The 16,011-nt window shown below is 46.9% G+C and overlaps 1 protein-coding gene across 8 annotated transcripts in view; it reads left to right on the forward strand.

The window, feature by feature from the left end:
* Positions 1 to 16,011, forward strand: part of SLC8A3 (solute carrier family 8 member A3) — a 115,840-nt gene that overhangs the window by 80,867 nt on the left and 18,962 nt on the right. For 4 of the 8 annotated variants that reach the window (XM_027707740.1, XM_027707696.1, XM_027707716.1 and 1 more), the window contains one exon: positions 9,320 to 9,426. The exons of 1 other annotated variant lie outside the window; for it this stretch is intronic. In XM_027707740.1, the coding sequence (XP_027563541.1) occupies positions 9,320 to 9,426 (107 nt within the window). Of the gene's footprint in view, positions 1 to 9,319; positions 9,427 to 10,841; positions 10,946 to 16,011 lie in introns of those variants that run through there. 3 more of the 8 variants (XM_027707705.1, XM_027707733.1, XM_027707747.1) reach the window with 2 other exon arrangements.

A 16,011-nucleotide genomic window follows, 5' to 3' on the forward strand; every position in this document is an offset into this window, starting at 1 on the left:
ACCTTCCCAAACCTTCCCAAACCTTCCCTTCCCAAACCTTCCCTTCCTTCTTGTGGCTGAAGTTTTCCTCCTTTTGGAATTCCTTTCTGAGAGAAAAAGGGCAGACTCTTCTCAGCGAGGTTGTTCCCCTGGGAACCTGCCCAAGGTAGGGAGGAGAGAAATGTCTGCGCCCAGGGCCCTGGCAATGCTTTGCAGCTACACCAGGCTGATACCCACCTGAACTGTCTGGTTTCATGGGCTGCCAAGTTGAATTATTGCTTGTACAAGACATGTACTTACTGTACAGACCTCAACAAATAGCTTCACAGGCTGTTCAAATTTTGTCTGTTCTCCCCTGGCCCTGAAGCATCAAGTGTCATAGGGTCAGGAAGAAAAAGCTGACTTGCAGCAGGCCAGGCAAGGGCCCCTCTGTGTCTGTACACACAGCTTCAGTATTTGGACCCAACAGTCTGAAAGGTGATGCACAGATCAGCCTAGATTTCTTTTCTTTCTTTCTTTCTTTTTTTTTTTTTGAGAGGAATTTAAACAAAGATTATAGCTGAACCTGAAAATGTTAATAGAGAAAAAAATACCTTTATTAAACTGAATAAAGAAAAAAAGACCTGTGGAGCTGGGCTATTATGCTTGTACAACACAACTTAAATAACTCATGGATCAGCAATATGGACTCAGCTGAGAGAAGGGGGGTTTAACAAACAGTGATTTTCCCCTTTTTGAAGAAATTCTTAACAAACTGTGGCATCTTTCCATGCAGAACCCTGTATATTAGAGCATTTTATCATGTTTGAACAATGTGAAATGTAGAGTGCTTTGCAAATCTTGTCTGATGGGGCTGACTGCGTTATGGAACGTCCTGAAGCATTTTTTGGTGCTTCCCTACCATGCTTTATCCAGCTCTTCAGGGCTTCCAGCTTGAGTGTGAGACATTTACCATTCCCTAGCTTTGGTGCTGATTCCCATGGCTGATGCATGGATATACCATATCTCTTGAGTTGCCCTGAATAACAGAATAACACATCAGATACTTAAGGATTTTTTTGCAAGGCCTGGAAATGCTTAATGGGCTCACTTGCAGCTTAGCAGCTCTGATTTCTCATTGCTGGTACAGTTATTTGCACTGGTACAAAGTAGGTGCGAAACATTGTCACATGAAGTTGGCAGGATTTCATATCTCTTTGTAGTGTTGGGTGGCAATGGGAAGTGAGGACTGGGCTGCTGTGCAGGAAACAAGAACAACTGAAAAATGAAGATGACCAGAAACACAAAGTGACCCCTTTAGTGTTGTCATCTGGGATGGAGGAACCATAACAGTTAGGCAGTTTATTTTTTTTTTAAATTCGGATTGATCTGTTTACCAGCTATCACTATAGATCTTTTACTAGTAACACTTTAAAGTTTTCTAATGCAAGTAAAGACTTGAAAAAATAGGGCCTTTAGTCTTGGCTATGTCCCTTTAATTATCATGTGTCGGCTACTAAAGCATTTTTAATAGTTCTAATGGAAACATGAGCCAATTTACTAATTAGCCAAGATTAGATGAGGAATACACAAAAGGAAGATGTCTTTCTGAGTCAACATTTCCTCCTTTATCCCTTACAGAGATCTCGTGATGTGAACAAAGTACACTGCTAACAGCCAGCCAGGCAGAGCCCTTGAGCTCCTGGTGGTCCTGCACGGAGTCCCTCACAGTCCCGGGGAGATGGGCATGAAGGGGCACACAAGATTTTGGACAAGGGTCATTGTCTACACTTTGGGGTACAGCCACGTCTTGTATGGTATCTTCTTCAGTGGACCTTTTCCCTCCTCCCTGTGACCCTCTGTAGCAGAGCTGGATGTTTCTGTTCCTGGCCCTCGCAGGAATGGAGCAGAGGTCCCTTGTGTGCTGCACGTTTGACTGGGATAGGGGCTTGCAGAAGGTAACCTTGACTCTAGGCCACCTGGGCCAGTCCCAGATCCTGCCTTTGTTGCAGGGACAGCAGTGGCACAGGGAGCCACTCCAAGGGCCAGTGCCAGAGTTTCTTCCTGCTGCCACCTTGTCAGTCTGCATGGACTTTCTAGGAGTAAAGAGTTGAAATATGGGGAAGGATTGTCCAGAAAACCATCTTTCCCATGTGGCTTTCAGAAAGTAGTTGGACAAACACCTACCTGTCAGGAACGACTTGGTGGAATGGCTCTGCCCAGAGGCAGGGTGATAGCAGTTGCTTGCTGACCTATTTTCTGAGGTCTTTTGGTTCCCTAATGACATAATGGAACTTTAGCAAGAAAAAGGAGATGCCCTACAGAAGTGCACAGCTCCCTTTGAATGGGAACCACATCAGATGAAGCAAAACAAGTTGATACTCATATGAATAAGTGATGCGTCCACCACCACTTCAATCTCTCTCTGCTCTCTTCCCTCACCTTTCTGTAGCCATCACTGTAGCATCTTCCACATGAGGAGTTCAAAGGAAGTAGGGACTGTTCCCTATCAAGTTCGTGTGAGAAATGTGCATCACAGGCACTGTATGGATATGGAAGTATCCACTGATATGGAAGTATCAACTGATTTGCTTGTATGTTTTCAGGATGCCAGGAGAAGTACATAGGTCATATGGTGATTGGCACTGTGAAGAACCTTATTTTAATGATACGATGATAGTTATCTGATGATAAGTTATCAGTTGATTTTAATTATAAGATAACTAGTTACCAACTGATTATCCCATAAGCCAACTTGAAGACAAAAGAGAAAAAAATCTCAATTTCTGAGGATGGCTTCTGTCTGTGATACTTTATAGCTGACTGGCCCGGTAGTGAGACTGTCGGGCTGTCCCCCTTGTTCTTGCTACAGAAGGTGAGATAACTCTTGCACAGCTGCTCTTCCAAGGTCCTCATGAATGACACAGCCAGTTCCTGGAAACTGGCCCACAATGGCTTGTCTCCAGCTTCTGTACTAGCACCAGTTCTTCTGTAACTCAAACATCAGCAACTTGCGCATCAGTGATCTGTTTGAAACTGTTTTCTGACAGTTCATCTATCCTGTTGACATCTGTTTAGTTAATTGGTACCAACATCTAATATGACCTTAAAGGCACCTTCAATTCTGACCTTTTTGCTTGAACAAACTGGGACCACTGCCAGTGGCTACAACTGGATGCTTGAAAACCTGTTCCCCCTTCCATAATCCCCATGGGAGCTGAAAAATCTTTCATGAACATGAGCTTGAGCCCAACGTGCAGCCTGCCTGTCTTGGTCATAGTCTGGATAGGTTCCTGAATTACCATGATTTCCTGTTGAAATTAAGATGACTCAGCACCTCCTGTCTTTGGCTGTGCTGTGCTACAGCATAATTCTTTGCTTCAGAATGGCTTAGGTTGTTACTCTGGCTTACTTGATGTGCAGCTCCATGTGACAGTGTGCATCAAATCAGGGCTTCTCTTGCTGGCTTCTTCACCTTTCCTGTGAGCACTGTCACTTTGCTCTGTTAAATATCCACCTCCCAGTGAACTGGGCAAAGACAGTTAATTCCCTCTGGTTTGCCTCAAATGCACAGCATAGCCAGCCAGTCAAGGGAGATGATTGTCCCACTTTACTCTGCACTGGTGCAGCCTCACCTTGAATACTGTGTGCAGTTTGAGCACCACAATATAAAAAAGACATTAAGCTATTAGAGAGCATCCAAAGGAGGGCCATGAGGATGGTAAAAGGTCTGGAGGGAAAGCTTTATGAGGAGTGGCTGAGGTCACTTGGTCTGTTCAACCTGGAGAAGAGGAGACTGAGGGAGGACTTCATTGCAGTCTACAACTGCCTTGTGAGGGGAAGCGGAGGGCCAAGTACCAACCTCTTCACTCTTATAACCAGTGACAGGAATTGAGGAAACAGCATGAAGCTGAGTTGGGGGAGGTTTAGGTTGGATATCAGGAAAAAATTTTTGACCCAGAGGGTGGTTGGACACTGGAACAGGCTCCCCGGGGGAGTGGTCACAGCACCAAGACTGCCTGAGTTCAAAAAGCATTTGGGCAACGCTGTCAGGCACATGGTGTGATTCTTGGGGTGTCCTGTATGGGGCCAGGAGTTAGACTTGATGATCCTGGTGGATCCCTTCCAACTCAGCATATTGTATGATTCTGTGACTTCTCTGTAAGGTCTTCTACCAGAGTGAATAGATCCTATCTGTAGCTTCACATTGAAACCCCAACCCAGTGCAGAACTCTGGGGAAGGGTCAGACTGCTTTGAACTTCGTGCTGCAGGGACGTGAATCCACAACAAATCAGACGAGGATTTGGGTATATCAAGATGTGTCAAGAACACAGTGGCTTGACCCAAGGTGTATCACTAATGATTCACATTAATGAATCACTGAAGATCTCCTGGTACATCTCACTGCCCCAGGGATGTTTATCTTGCTGCTTTTCATTCTGGCTAACAGCATCCCACTAGGGACTGTAAATTCTGCCCTTGCACAGCCCTGCCTGTTTCAGTGGTATACACTATGTGACATCTCCTGACTTGCACTGTTTTTAGAGCTGAGCTTTATTTCACATTCCAAAGTCACACAGACACACACAGACCTCCTCGGCAATAATTCCTGCAAATGAGAGTGTCCACACAGAGAGATACTCAATATTTTCTAGCACATTAATCAAATAACCATCCAGTTGTTGCCTTGTGTGTTGGAAGTGGACGTGTTGTCAAATAAAATGATTTTATATATTATCCTCTGTACTTCCCAGATGGGGAATTTAGCAACATCATGTGCACAAAGTCCTTTAGGAGAAGATCGATGTCTATTCATTTCATCTTCTGTTGCTTACTCAGGGAAATCTTATTCTTAATGTTGCTCCCCAGAGGAGCTTTTCCATCCCTAACTTTTAAAATCAGTGGTTGTTTCTAAGTGCACGTTGAAAGGAGAACCTGGACTGCCGTCATCTGAGGGCTGTTGGTGGCAGCTTGCAATGACCTCAGAGAAAAAGAAGGAAGCAAGCAGCTATCCTGATTTCTTTATGGCCAGGTTTTCCCCGGGAATGCTGACTTTTGACTTGTCCGGCTATGTCACAGCCCAAATTGAAAGCATTGCTCAGTCTGCTGAAAACACCAACAAGGCCTGATTTAAAGAGCTCTTCTCATCACTCTTCCCATCATTCATGAGCTCTTCCCTCATCCCCCCATCCTGCAGGGGTTGAGATTGGACTGTGCTGTGGCTTGGTGCTGGTGGTGGAGCTTTGTGTTTGCAGAGTGGCTCCTTGCTGCCAGGAGAGGCTTTTGGATGGTCTCTGTTCTCTGCATTTGAGCTCTCTGACATATGTCTTGGCCACAGTCAAGCTGTCAGGGAGAAAGGGGAAGGCTGGAAAGTGTCCTCCTTTCCTCATGTGAAACAGCCAAAGGCTGGGGAATGAAAGCTGCTCAGCTGAGCAAGGTAGGCTTCAGACTCCTTGCTTCCCATCGTGGTGAGCATGCCCATCAGGGCTACTGCATTGTCAGCCCCTCTCATGCTCGCCTCTGCCTCCATTAATTTCAAGAAGCTGTCATGATGTTCTCCCAGCAAAATGTTCCCAAGCCTCCTGCTCCCGCACACTCTCTGCCTCTCGGTGTCCTTCTGTCACATCTCTCACATTAACGTGATGTCTTCCCAGGGCAGTGTTACACTCCAGTCCTTCTCTCCATCCATTTCCTCCACTCTTCATGCCTTCCGAGGAGGCAGCTCTCAATGTTGCTGCAGGTAAGAGATGAGATTGTGCGGGAGCAATCTGTGTTTTGGCCTCCAGACAATTTATGATGGCTCAGGACGCAGCTGTAGTTACAGTTGCTTTAATAGCCCTGGAGAGGAGCAAGATGCTCGCAGTGGGTAGGGAAACTACAGAGCCTGGGAAAGGGCAGCCCTCACCAGCCACGTTGGGCTGGGAGGAGTGGCCTGATGGGCTCCATAACCCCCCTCCGTCAGCACTGGCCTTTCTGTGTTGACAGTCATGGGAACAGCCAGCCAGCTGAGAGAAGTGTACTTCCCCTCAAGGGAGCAAGCCCAGCCCCGTGCCCCCATCTGTGCTGGCTGCAGAGTGGCCCGGGAGCGGGAATGCTGCTCTTTTCTCTGCCACAAAATCCCAGTGAAAGGTTAACCGCTCCCCATTATGTGGTACTGCGTCTGTGAGCCCTTATCTACCTTCCCCTGGCACTGTACAGTCCTTGCCAACTTCTGCCCTGCTCCTTTCCTCTTTGCAAGGGGAGGTCTGGCAACACTCTGGCTCCGGAGCAAGAGTGGGCAGTTTGGCTCCCATCATCCCCATCCCACACCACCTCGGTCCCCAAGCCACACAGGCCACACCTCTGGGCTCCTGCTCTGGGTCCTGAAAGTTTTAACAGTGTGGAGGACCTGCTGAGGACTCATTACCTCTCAACAAAACTGGAGAGGCTGGACACCACCTCTTTTGGGATTCAGTCAGATGGGGTGAGGGGGTGCCTGTATCCCTGCAGGGCACATGTGGCTTTGGTCTGTCACTTTGGTCTGTCCCTGCCCTGTTGTTTCAGAGCCAGGTAGAAGGTCCTTTTCTCCTTCACAGCTTGTAGCAAAAGAGGAAACCAGAAATTTACTGGATTGATCACCAAATTCAGACTCTCTTTTTGGAAAAGTCACTTGAGGCTTGAGTGTGTGGTAATGGTCCAGATCGCAGCAGAGCTGAGCTAGTCTAGGAGCCCAGAAGGTTTTCACTTTTGTGTTCCTGACCCAAGGGGACCTGCTTTTGAAATCCAGCATTTTACCATGTTAGCCTCTAGGGATCCCCAGCATGTTTTCTTTCTCTTTCTTGACTGTTTTTATCTTTTTTTTTTTACGTTAAAAAAGACTACTCTAAGGAATTCTCACCACTGTGGAAGTATTTAGGAGGCCATATAGAGCATCTTGTATTTAACAGAATGTACACATAATGAATCATTATTTCATCAGTCCACAGTTTGGACAGAAGGAAGGAAGAAAAGGAAGCAAAGAAGGAAGGTTGTTATATGAAAACAAACTCAAATGGTATACATGCATAATATTAATTGCATAAAGCCTTAGAATAGCTTTGTCGTGATACCTAGGGTGGCTCACAGGAAACATGGTCTGTGGTATTTTTTTCCAAATTTTTGCAGACAAGCAATACTGAGTATTTTGAAGCTCCTAGAACGGAAAAACCATAAGCAGTGGTACTTATGAATAGGATTTTTAAAAGCAACCCACGTTCAGGAAGCACTGGCTGCTTTTGAAAATCCCACCTTCTGTTTTGTAGTAATGAGCAAGGAAAAGATCAGAGCTATGAATCAGCTGTAGATTTAACTCAGCAAATTGAACAGGCTGTGCAAAGTATCAGGGGCCCTGACAACATCTGGTTCAAAAGGCAAATTCAGCCTCTCCAACAAAATTGCAACAAAATCGCAACAAAATCATCATGATGAAGTCTTAGCAGAGTGGCAACATTTACACCAGAGATGTACCATTTCAAATCCTACATCCTTCAGGCTGGATTAGCAGAGATTGAAAGGGTCTAGAGAAGGGAAAGTAGGCTTACTGGCATTGGTGCAGGGTATAGACAGAGCAAGCACTGGCAAAAATAAAGATGATTTAGCTTAGAAAGAAGAATTAGACATGATTTGTCCTGCATATTCCTGCACTGATGGGTATGGCAGAGGTTGTATGCCATCATTTGAGAGATGAGGTTTGGGACCAAGATCAAAACTAGAGTCAGCACAGGGAACAGGATTTCCACAGTCGGAGTGCAGGAGCAGTTCTAACTTGAGGGTCAAATTGTAGGATGACCAGTTAATTTTGTGGTCATTAATGATATCAGTAGGAATGCAAGCTACAGGGATGACATGTGATCAGTTCTCCTATTCTCTGTTGTGAAATGGTTATTTTCAGGAGACTGCTGGCAGTGACAGCATCCCCAGGATGGGGATTGCAGCATCCCCAGGATGCAGGGATTCTCTGAAGTGCTGTGGGATCAAAGATACTGGGTATATTTAATGCCAAGGGCTACAGGCTGAGGCCCATAGAGTTTTCAAGCTTGGGGCTATTTTTCCAGACTCTGTGATTGCCAGTCCTGCTTTTCTTCTCCTTCCCATCCCCAGTCAAGACTAATTGTGCACAACATGACCTGGGGCTGATCTGAAGGTTGAGGATGAGCAGGAAGGAAGGGGAGATCATGGCCACAGGGCTATGTGTGGGTACTTGTGTAGGAAGCGGGTGGTCATTCACTTGTAGGAGGGGGCAGCTGGCCTGGTGGCTCCTGGGGCAGTTGTTTTGGGGTAAGGAAAATACTTTTTATGTGGAACTGACTTTTGGTTTAATGAATGCAGTTCCATCTTGGGGCTGGGGCCAACTGGAAGTCCAGGAGCCCCAAGATGACAAGCATATGCCCATTCAGAGCAGTTGCATGTGCAGACAATGTTGTATTTAAGAGGGTATGAGATGAGCTCAGAATCTAAGTACCAATCTCTTCAGTCATGAGTGAGGGATGGAACTGAATGAAGCCTTGCAGCTACTGGAAAAGTAAGGGGACACAGGGGTCATTTTGAGCCTGCAACAGTCCTGACTGCAAGGAGGCAGTGAGCCTTTGAGTCACTTCCATTGTTTTCTTTGGGTGTGAAAGCTGCGGGACAGTAACCTCTGCATAAGGCATGTATTTGTTATGAAGGAAACCATGGGACAGTGAACTCTTCCTTTCCTACAAAATGCTTTGAGAACTTGTAAGAAATTTGCCAAAGGAGAGACATAGGATGTGCTGCCCGGCTGCTCCAGCAGAGCAGCCCATGAAGCTGTCCCTTCAGCAGCTAAGGAACTTGCTTCACCTAGAGATCCCTCTGACATGAATTACATCAGAGCAGCAGGTTGCAGGGTTCCCCATGACCTGTGGGGCCAGCAGGCATCTGCCAGGCCAGTGGGTGTTGCTGGCAGGGAGGCAGCAGCATGGTGCCTGTGGGGTATGTGTGCTTGTGTGGCTGCTGTTGCCCGTGTGTGTGTGGGGAGGATGGGGGGGTAGCAGGGTGAGGGAAGCCTGCTTCTCTGCTGGCCATCAGACCTACTGCCCACAAGCTAAGCCCTGAGCCGGTTTGCTGGGAGATCAGAGCTGGTTTTGTCTAACTTCACTCTGCACAGTGTGGCCTGCCATCCTGCCTTTGGGTTAAACAGAAAATTGGCTAGTGTCACTTGTAAGAGTGTGGGTTTAGCCTTTCTTAAGGGCCTAGTTAAGCTTGTTCAGTGGGTGAGAAAACTTTGACTCTCTAATGTACCCATTTAACTCCTTCCTTCCTCCACTTTTGCTTCTCTGTTCCCCTCCCCCTTTATGACCCTTATTATTTTTCCATCCACAGCAAAACAGTTCACATCAAGGTAATTGATGATGAGGAGTATGAAAAAACCAAGAATTTCTTCATTGAGCTGATGAGCCCCCGCATGGTGGATATGAGTTTACAGAAAGGTGTAGTACTGGCCCTGCAGACTAACATTAACATTCTTCTTTCCTCCTCTCTTCCATCTCCTTCCTCCTCTTGTCCTCCTCTTCCTCTGATGTCTCTCTGTCTCCAACTGCTCTGCCCTAAGCACTGCTGTGCGCGCACACTGTGTCATATGGTACCCGTGGGGTGGCATGAGGAGTGATGCTGGGATGGGGGAGAGGCAAAGTGGTGAGGGGAGCTCAGAGAGAGCTGAGAGAAGGATGGAAAGAAATCATGCTTGTCCATATTTCTGTGGCAACTTGAGAGGGACTTTCTGCCATCGCCACTGAAGGGCCCAATCAAATTTTGTAGCATCAGTGGAAACATGCTAGCTAGAAACACATCCAGCGTCTCAGGAAATCATCACCCAGTCCTGGTCCTATGGACTGTTCTGGTCACACCTGTGTTAGAAAATGACAGGAATTGAGGCCTGGCATAGAAGCAGCTTTATAACTTCTGAGCAGGCCAAAGGCTGTGCAACCCCTGGTGTGGTTCCTGCAGTGCAACTCTGGGAGCAGGAGCTGAGGGCAAGGAGGAGCTGATGCCCCACTTTGGTTCACCTGGGGGCTCACAGCAGCTGTGTGCATTGCAGGGATACTGGAGGGAGCTAGGTGAGCTGGCATCAGGAGGAAGAGGCCAGCCCTGCTCTAGTGCCCAGGGCATTTCCTTTTGAGCCTTGGAGGTATTTTTGTCCCATCATGTCCCGTGTGAGGTCTCAGCAAAGCTGTTCACTCCCTGGGAAGCCTGAGTTCTCGTTTGGGGAAGAGGCTAGGAAGAAGAGGTAGACACTATCAAGGAGAGAAAGCCATAAGATGTGTCATTTTAAAAATAGAAGATAGAACTGTCAGCCTCCTTTGCAACTGACAGAGCTGTAGCCCACCAGCAGAGACCTACCTCACCCCACTGGAGAATGTGTCTTTCTCTTCTCCTCAGGCTCCCAGCCCAGAGTCCCTGCAGATTTATTATTAATTGTGAGGGTATTATTATTGTATTTGTTATTAATTGTGAGAAGCCATTGATCTTCCAGCTTAAAAACAGTGGGTACCTCAGGGTGGTGGTCCCTGGTGATTTTCAGGCAGCTGATACCCTTTCCATTACCATCTGACACTGAACAAAAATGCGCTACAGAAGTTGCCTTCCACTAACCATCTGCAAGGTCCCTCTCCCCTTTTCTCTCCCTCTGTCCTCACTCCCTTGCCAGCCCCCTCTAACCCTAACACCCTCCCGCTCCCCAAGGAGCAGCTGCTACGGATGCCCCGTGTCCGACATGCACACTGCCCCGGAGGGGAAGGGGCTGTGTGCCAGGAGCCCACGCCGCCTCTGCTGCTGCTGCTGCTGCTGCCTTGCCTCCAGCCAGTCGACCCGCTGTACACGGTTGTCTCTCTTGTTGTCCCTACAGGAAGACCATAAGGGTTAAGATAGTAGATGAGGAGGAATACGAAAGGCAGGAGAATTTCTTCATTGCCCTTGGTGAACCGCAATGGATGGAACGAGGAATATCAGGTGTGAGATCCTTTTTGAAAAAAATGAAAAAAGAAAAAAATCAGAATCAAGTATCCAAACCCCAAATCCAGAAAATATAACCTTCTTTCTCCTCCTTACCCTTCCTCCTTTTCTCCTCCTCCTCCTCCTGTAGAGGGCTCGACTTTTACTCTCTGCCCTCCTGTATTCTTGCTCTCACCCTGTTTTGGTGTCGTCTCTACCTTTTAGAGCCCAGCTTACTTCTGATCCTCTTTTTGTGCAATGCTTGAGTCTCGGAAGCTGTATTATTTTGATTGGGTTTCCTTGTCTGGATCTGGTTTTCGTTCTGAGCGCAGCTTTGCTGTTCTCCCTGCTCCTGCTCCTTTGCCAGGACTTTGGGGAATGTGAAAGACAAGAGAAGGGTGTAATGCATGGCTACCCCTTCAGCTCCTCCTGTACTCCCCCGTCCTTCCCTCTGTTGTTGCCTCCAGTGGCATTGCCTTGGTGCTCTTGAGTCCCTATGACGTGCAGCAAAAAGTCCATAGGAGAAGAGAAAAGGTGTGAGATAACTAGTTTTGCTTTTTTTTTTAATGGTTCTTCATGTCTTCCATCTGAAAAACCCTTTTAACGTATCACAGACAATCACAATCTGTCATGCAGAGACTGTGAAGCTCTGCTGAAGTCCTACTTCATCAGCAGTGAGACCCAGGATCTCCCATCAGACCAGGATCATAGTGGGAATAACCCCAGACTTACAGTTGTGCCTTGCCTACATGTATCTTTGTCCTTGTCCTGTGTGTTTATCTCTTTCTCACTGAGTCTTACCAGTGGCTTCACCAGCTTTAGGATGGCCTGGGAGGACCAAGATTTAAACAGAGGCACTTTTCAAAAGGGAATTCAAATCCACCTTCTGGGTTTCTGTTACAGAGTAGAGTCAGATGTGTGACCCCATGGGCTTATTTCTGCTCCCATGTGCTACTGCCGGTGATGGGACACTTGGCAGTTGCTTGTGCATGGCACAGCTTATCTCGCCAGCACAGCAGCTGCCCTCTGGCCAGTCCGAGCTCCCATGCACGGCTCTGTAGGATGTTCAGGATAGGCACAGGTTGCATGAGCATGTCAGTATCATAGATCCGTGGATGTTGTAATAATGTAAACCCATAGTTTTAATGCTATCAGACCACCTCCTGCAGCCCAGAGGCAGTGAGTGGCGTCAGATTTCATTCTGTTGAGCACAGGCCCTCAGGTTTCACCAAAGTCCAACTGCCCTTGAGCAGAAGCATGACCAACCTGCCGTATCCAATGGAAGTATGTCCCAGCAGTCAGTTGCCCTCCAGGGTAAAGATGTGAGCATGGCTTCTAGGTAGAAGTTGTCTGACCTCAACTTGTAGTCACTAGTTATTTCCTTACTTTTCTCTATCACATGAAAGAACTATATAGCACCGCAGCTTTTCTGCAGGTATCTACTCACTATACCCAGAGTACACCCAGATTTCTTCTTGGATGTTTAAGGAGATTAAGCCCTTTAAATCTGTGTAAGCAAAGTGTTCAGTCCTGGATCAAAGTCTTCAGTCCTAGAACCACACTGGGGTTCTCCTCTCCACATGTGCCTCTTCCCATCTGTGGGTCTTCCACCTCCATCTCAGCAGGTACAGGATGAAAATCATGGGCATCTGTCTCTCTCCTGCTTATGCACTTGGCAGTTTGGAGCATCACACTGAATCTTCTGCTCAGCTGTCTGCTCTCTGTGAGTCCTGCATCCTCATTTCTAAACAATGAGCTTTAGGATACAGAGTCAGGATTGGGCTAGTTTTTGTGAAGTTTCACATTTCTTTTTCCCATGTAGGAGGTCACATTGCAGCTGAATAAAAACACGTATTTGAAAAAAATCCAAATGGCCCCAAGTGGCCACCCTAAGGTGGTTCAGTTGTAAAATGTCCTCATTATTATTAGGACTGCAAAGCCAGTTTGCTGTATCATATGTGACTCGTTTACACCAACATCAGCTGGAGTCAGTGGGACTGTCTGATTTGCAACAGGCAGAGAGGAGATCAGAGCTGGACTAAGTGATTTGCAGCACAGAGCCTGCAGGCCAGGGGGTGAGTGCGCACCCTCGGATGGACCCTCTTTGCCTAGAGGACATAAAGGACCATGCCAAAGAGGAGATGCAGTGCCCTGGTTGGCCTCGTTAGAGAAAAGTCAGAGTGAGAGCACCATGATTTTAAAATCTAAGAGGCAGGAGATTAAATTGCATTTGTGAATGTTGCTGGCACAAGGTGGCACAGTCGCTACACTAAGTCCAGGGCATCTGAAAAAAATCCAAGTTCCGTAGTGCTACACACCGTGGCATCTCTGGTGAGAATCTCTGGTGAGCGTACCTTGTGCCTGGGATGAAGAATAAGGAACTATGTGAGGCTTTCCCATAGAGAGCATTGTGAGCAATCAACAGCAGATGCTGTGGCCAGCAGCTTCATGGAATGCATGCTTGAGCGGCCAGCTCCCGGCAGAGAGGAGGCAGCCCAGGACGTGCACAAGCTTGCACGTGCTTGGGCATCATGTGACATGCTGTACAGCACTGGGAAGGGATGTTCATGCTGACTCCTGCCCATGTGTTTCTGCCAGCATCATGCCATTGTAGGGAAAGAGTTCAGGTGGTTTATTTCTTGCAAAGCTGATCAGCTTTGACACACGACTGATCAGCTCCATGGGCTGCAATGTCTGCACAGTCACTGCAGAGCAGACAGGCCCCCCCAGCACTGTGCACGTGCTGCCATTACCCGTACCCACAGACAGGGGAAAAGTCCTACACCACAGTCACCTAGATGGAACTTTGCTTGGTTTTGTTGTGATGATGAATGTCCCCCCACACGACTCACATGACAAAGGCAAAGCATAGCTCCTGCCTCTCCTGAGGGGGTCCAGGCCCAGTTGCTTTTGAAGAAGAGTCTCTCTGGGTTTTGGTTACCCATACATTTGTTTTCAATGCTGCAAAAAGTGTGTTTCTTCATGGTGTGTCCTTGTTTTGCTGTTACTTACCATTTAGCTGTGTCCCACTGAGCCTGTGCCTAAAAGGAGCTGTAGGAGTATTGATGTTCTCAGACAGCTCTTCATAGTGTCTTCAAAACATCTCTCCTAGCTGCTCTAGAAGCAGGGCAGTGTTGGACATCTCAGATGAGTGGCAGTTGTTTTTGAAAGTAATCTGCAATCCAGGTCACGCAGAGACAGCCAATCCATCACAGTTGTGCCTGCACTACCACAGCTTTGTGCTGAGGGCCTGTACTCACCCCAGGACCTCTCCATGCAGAGGGTAGCTCCCAGTTTACCTTGGGGATACAAGCTAGGTGGCAGTGATGAAATCAGGGGTGAAATGTCCCTTGAAGGGATGGTAGAGGCGACAGCAGGGATGAGTAGTATGTGCTTTTCAAACCAGCCTGGGGCAGAGTTTGAATGGTTTATTTTGGGATGCAGAACTTGGTCCAGAGCCTTATGCTATTCAGACCCAGTGTGCTGTCCTAAGGGTACCTGCACTGCTGCTGGCTGCGGTGGCAGTGGTTTCTGATAGACATGCAGTGGAGGAGGATGGAAGGTGAAAGCAGAGCTTGCTACCATGTGGTTGATTTGCATTAGTGTCTGTGCTGTCCTGTACACCTGCTGATACAAAGCAGTCACCTCCACTCAAGGGAACTTCTTGGCCCTGATCAGAGCTGTGGGGCAGAGGAGTCTGCAGGAGAGTCTCTGTGAGCATGAAATTCATTCTAAAGTACCTGTGGTAATCCAAACACAAGTTCCTGTCTTCAGGTTGATCATGGCTTGCAAAACACAGAACAGCCACTGATACAGCCTTTTAACTGAAACATTTTGCATCATCTGCAGATGCTGCTCTTTACTCTTCACCCCCACTTATATCAGAGCCATGCTGCTTTGAGCCTTGGGACATTCAGTTCTTAACCCTTTGCTATAAGGAGAGCTCACCACCTACTCCTGTTATATAAATGCTACATCTACAACACAAAACTTTGTCTTGCAGCTCATCTGTTCTTTTTCACCAATCACTTTCTGCAGCTGGAGTTTTTCAAAGCCTTTCTGTTCATCCAAACAAATCACTTCAAGTAGTCTTACTATAGCAGCTCTTTTGTTGATGTGCTCCAGTAATTCAAAGAGATGAGAATAGATCTGAGATTGGTATCTTGCCAGCCCGGCCTGTGATGAAGAGCGATACCAATACCGATAGGGGCATATCAGATGCACAGAGCACTGGCAAAGATGGCACTTGCTGCAAGCTTGTTATATTGAAGTAAATTAGGAAAAAGAAATCAAAGAGAGACTCATATTCTCTGCTTGACAAAGGTGGTAAGTCTTGCTTTTCTCTATACTCCTGGCCATTTCCCAAGTTTCCTGACTTCTTTTGTCCTCTCCATTTCTAAGAAATTAATCTTCGAAACCTTATCTCACCTTTCCTACATATGCACAGTCATGTAAACTGAATCCCTGCTTACTGAGCGCTGCAGGGCTTTGAAACCTCCCATCACCCTGAACCACATTTCTGGCCATCCTTTTTTCAGCACCTTTTTAAAGACTTCCTGCAGTGAAATGAGTCTTTTCCTTTACGACAAGATGCTGTCTGTTGGTTTGACTCTTGCTCTCATGGCAGCTCTGCTATTGTGTCAGCTCACAACTGAGAACAAGGATTTTGCTGCTGTCCCAGCAGGATTTTGGAGTAATACTTTCTTTCACTCATCACCTTTTCACACTTTTTCCACAGCCCTGGATTACAGGAAAAAAACTTGCTTTGCTTTCCCTGGATAAAGTTGCTCTTCTGGTTAAATTGTGGTTAGCCTTAGTGTTGATGGAGCCCAAATGGCAAGTGAGGCTACTTTGGAAGATTTCACTTGACTGCAGATAACATTGAAAATAACATTTGGAAAATATGTTACGTGTGGGTAATTGGAAGTCAGCTTGTAAGAATGCAGCTCATGGCACAGCAGTGGAAGATTCAACCTCAGAACTGATGTTTGAAGGCTGAGTCTTGAGGGTTATGTTTTGTAAAAGGGACTTACATCCTTCACGCAAAGTTTTGCTTCAGAAAGCTTGTCTCCAAAAGATACAAC

Source organism: Neopelma chrysocephalum, unplaced genomic scaffold (assembly GCF_003984885.1).
Source record: "Neopelma chrysocephalum unplaced genomic scaffold, ASM398488v2 Primary Assembly neopelma1_24, whole genome shotgun sequence".
Classification (NCBI taxonomy): Eukaryota; Metazoa; Chordata; class Aves; order Passeriformes; family Pipridae; genus Neopelma; species Neopelma chrysocephalum.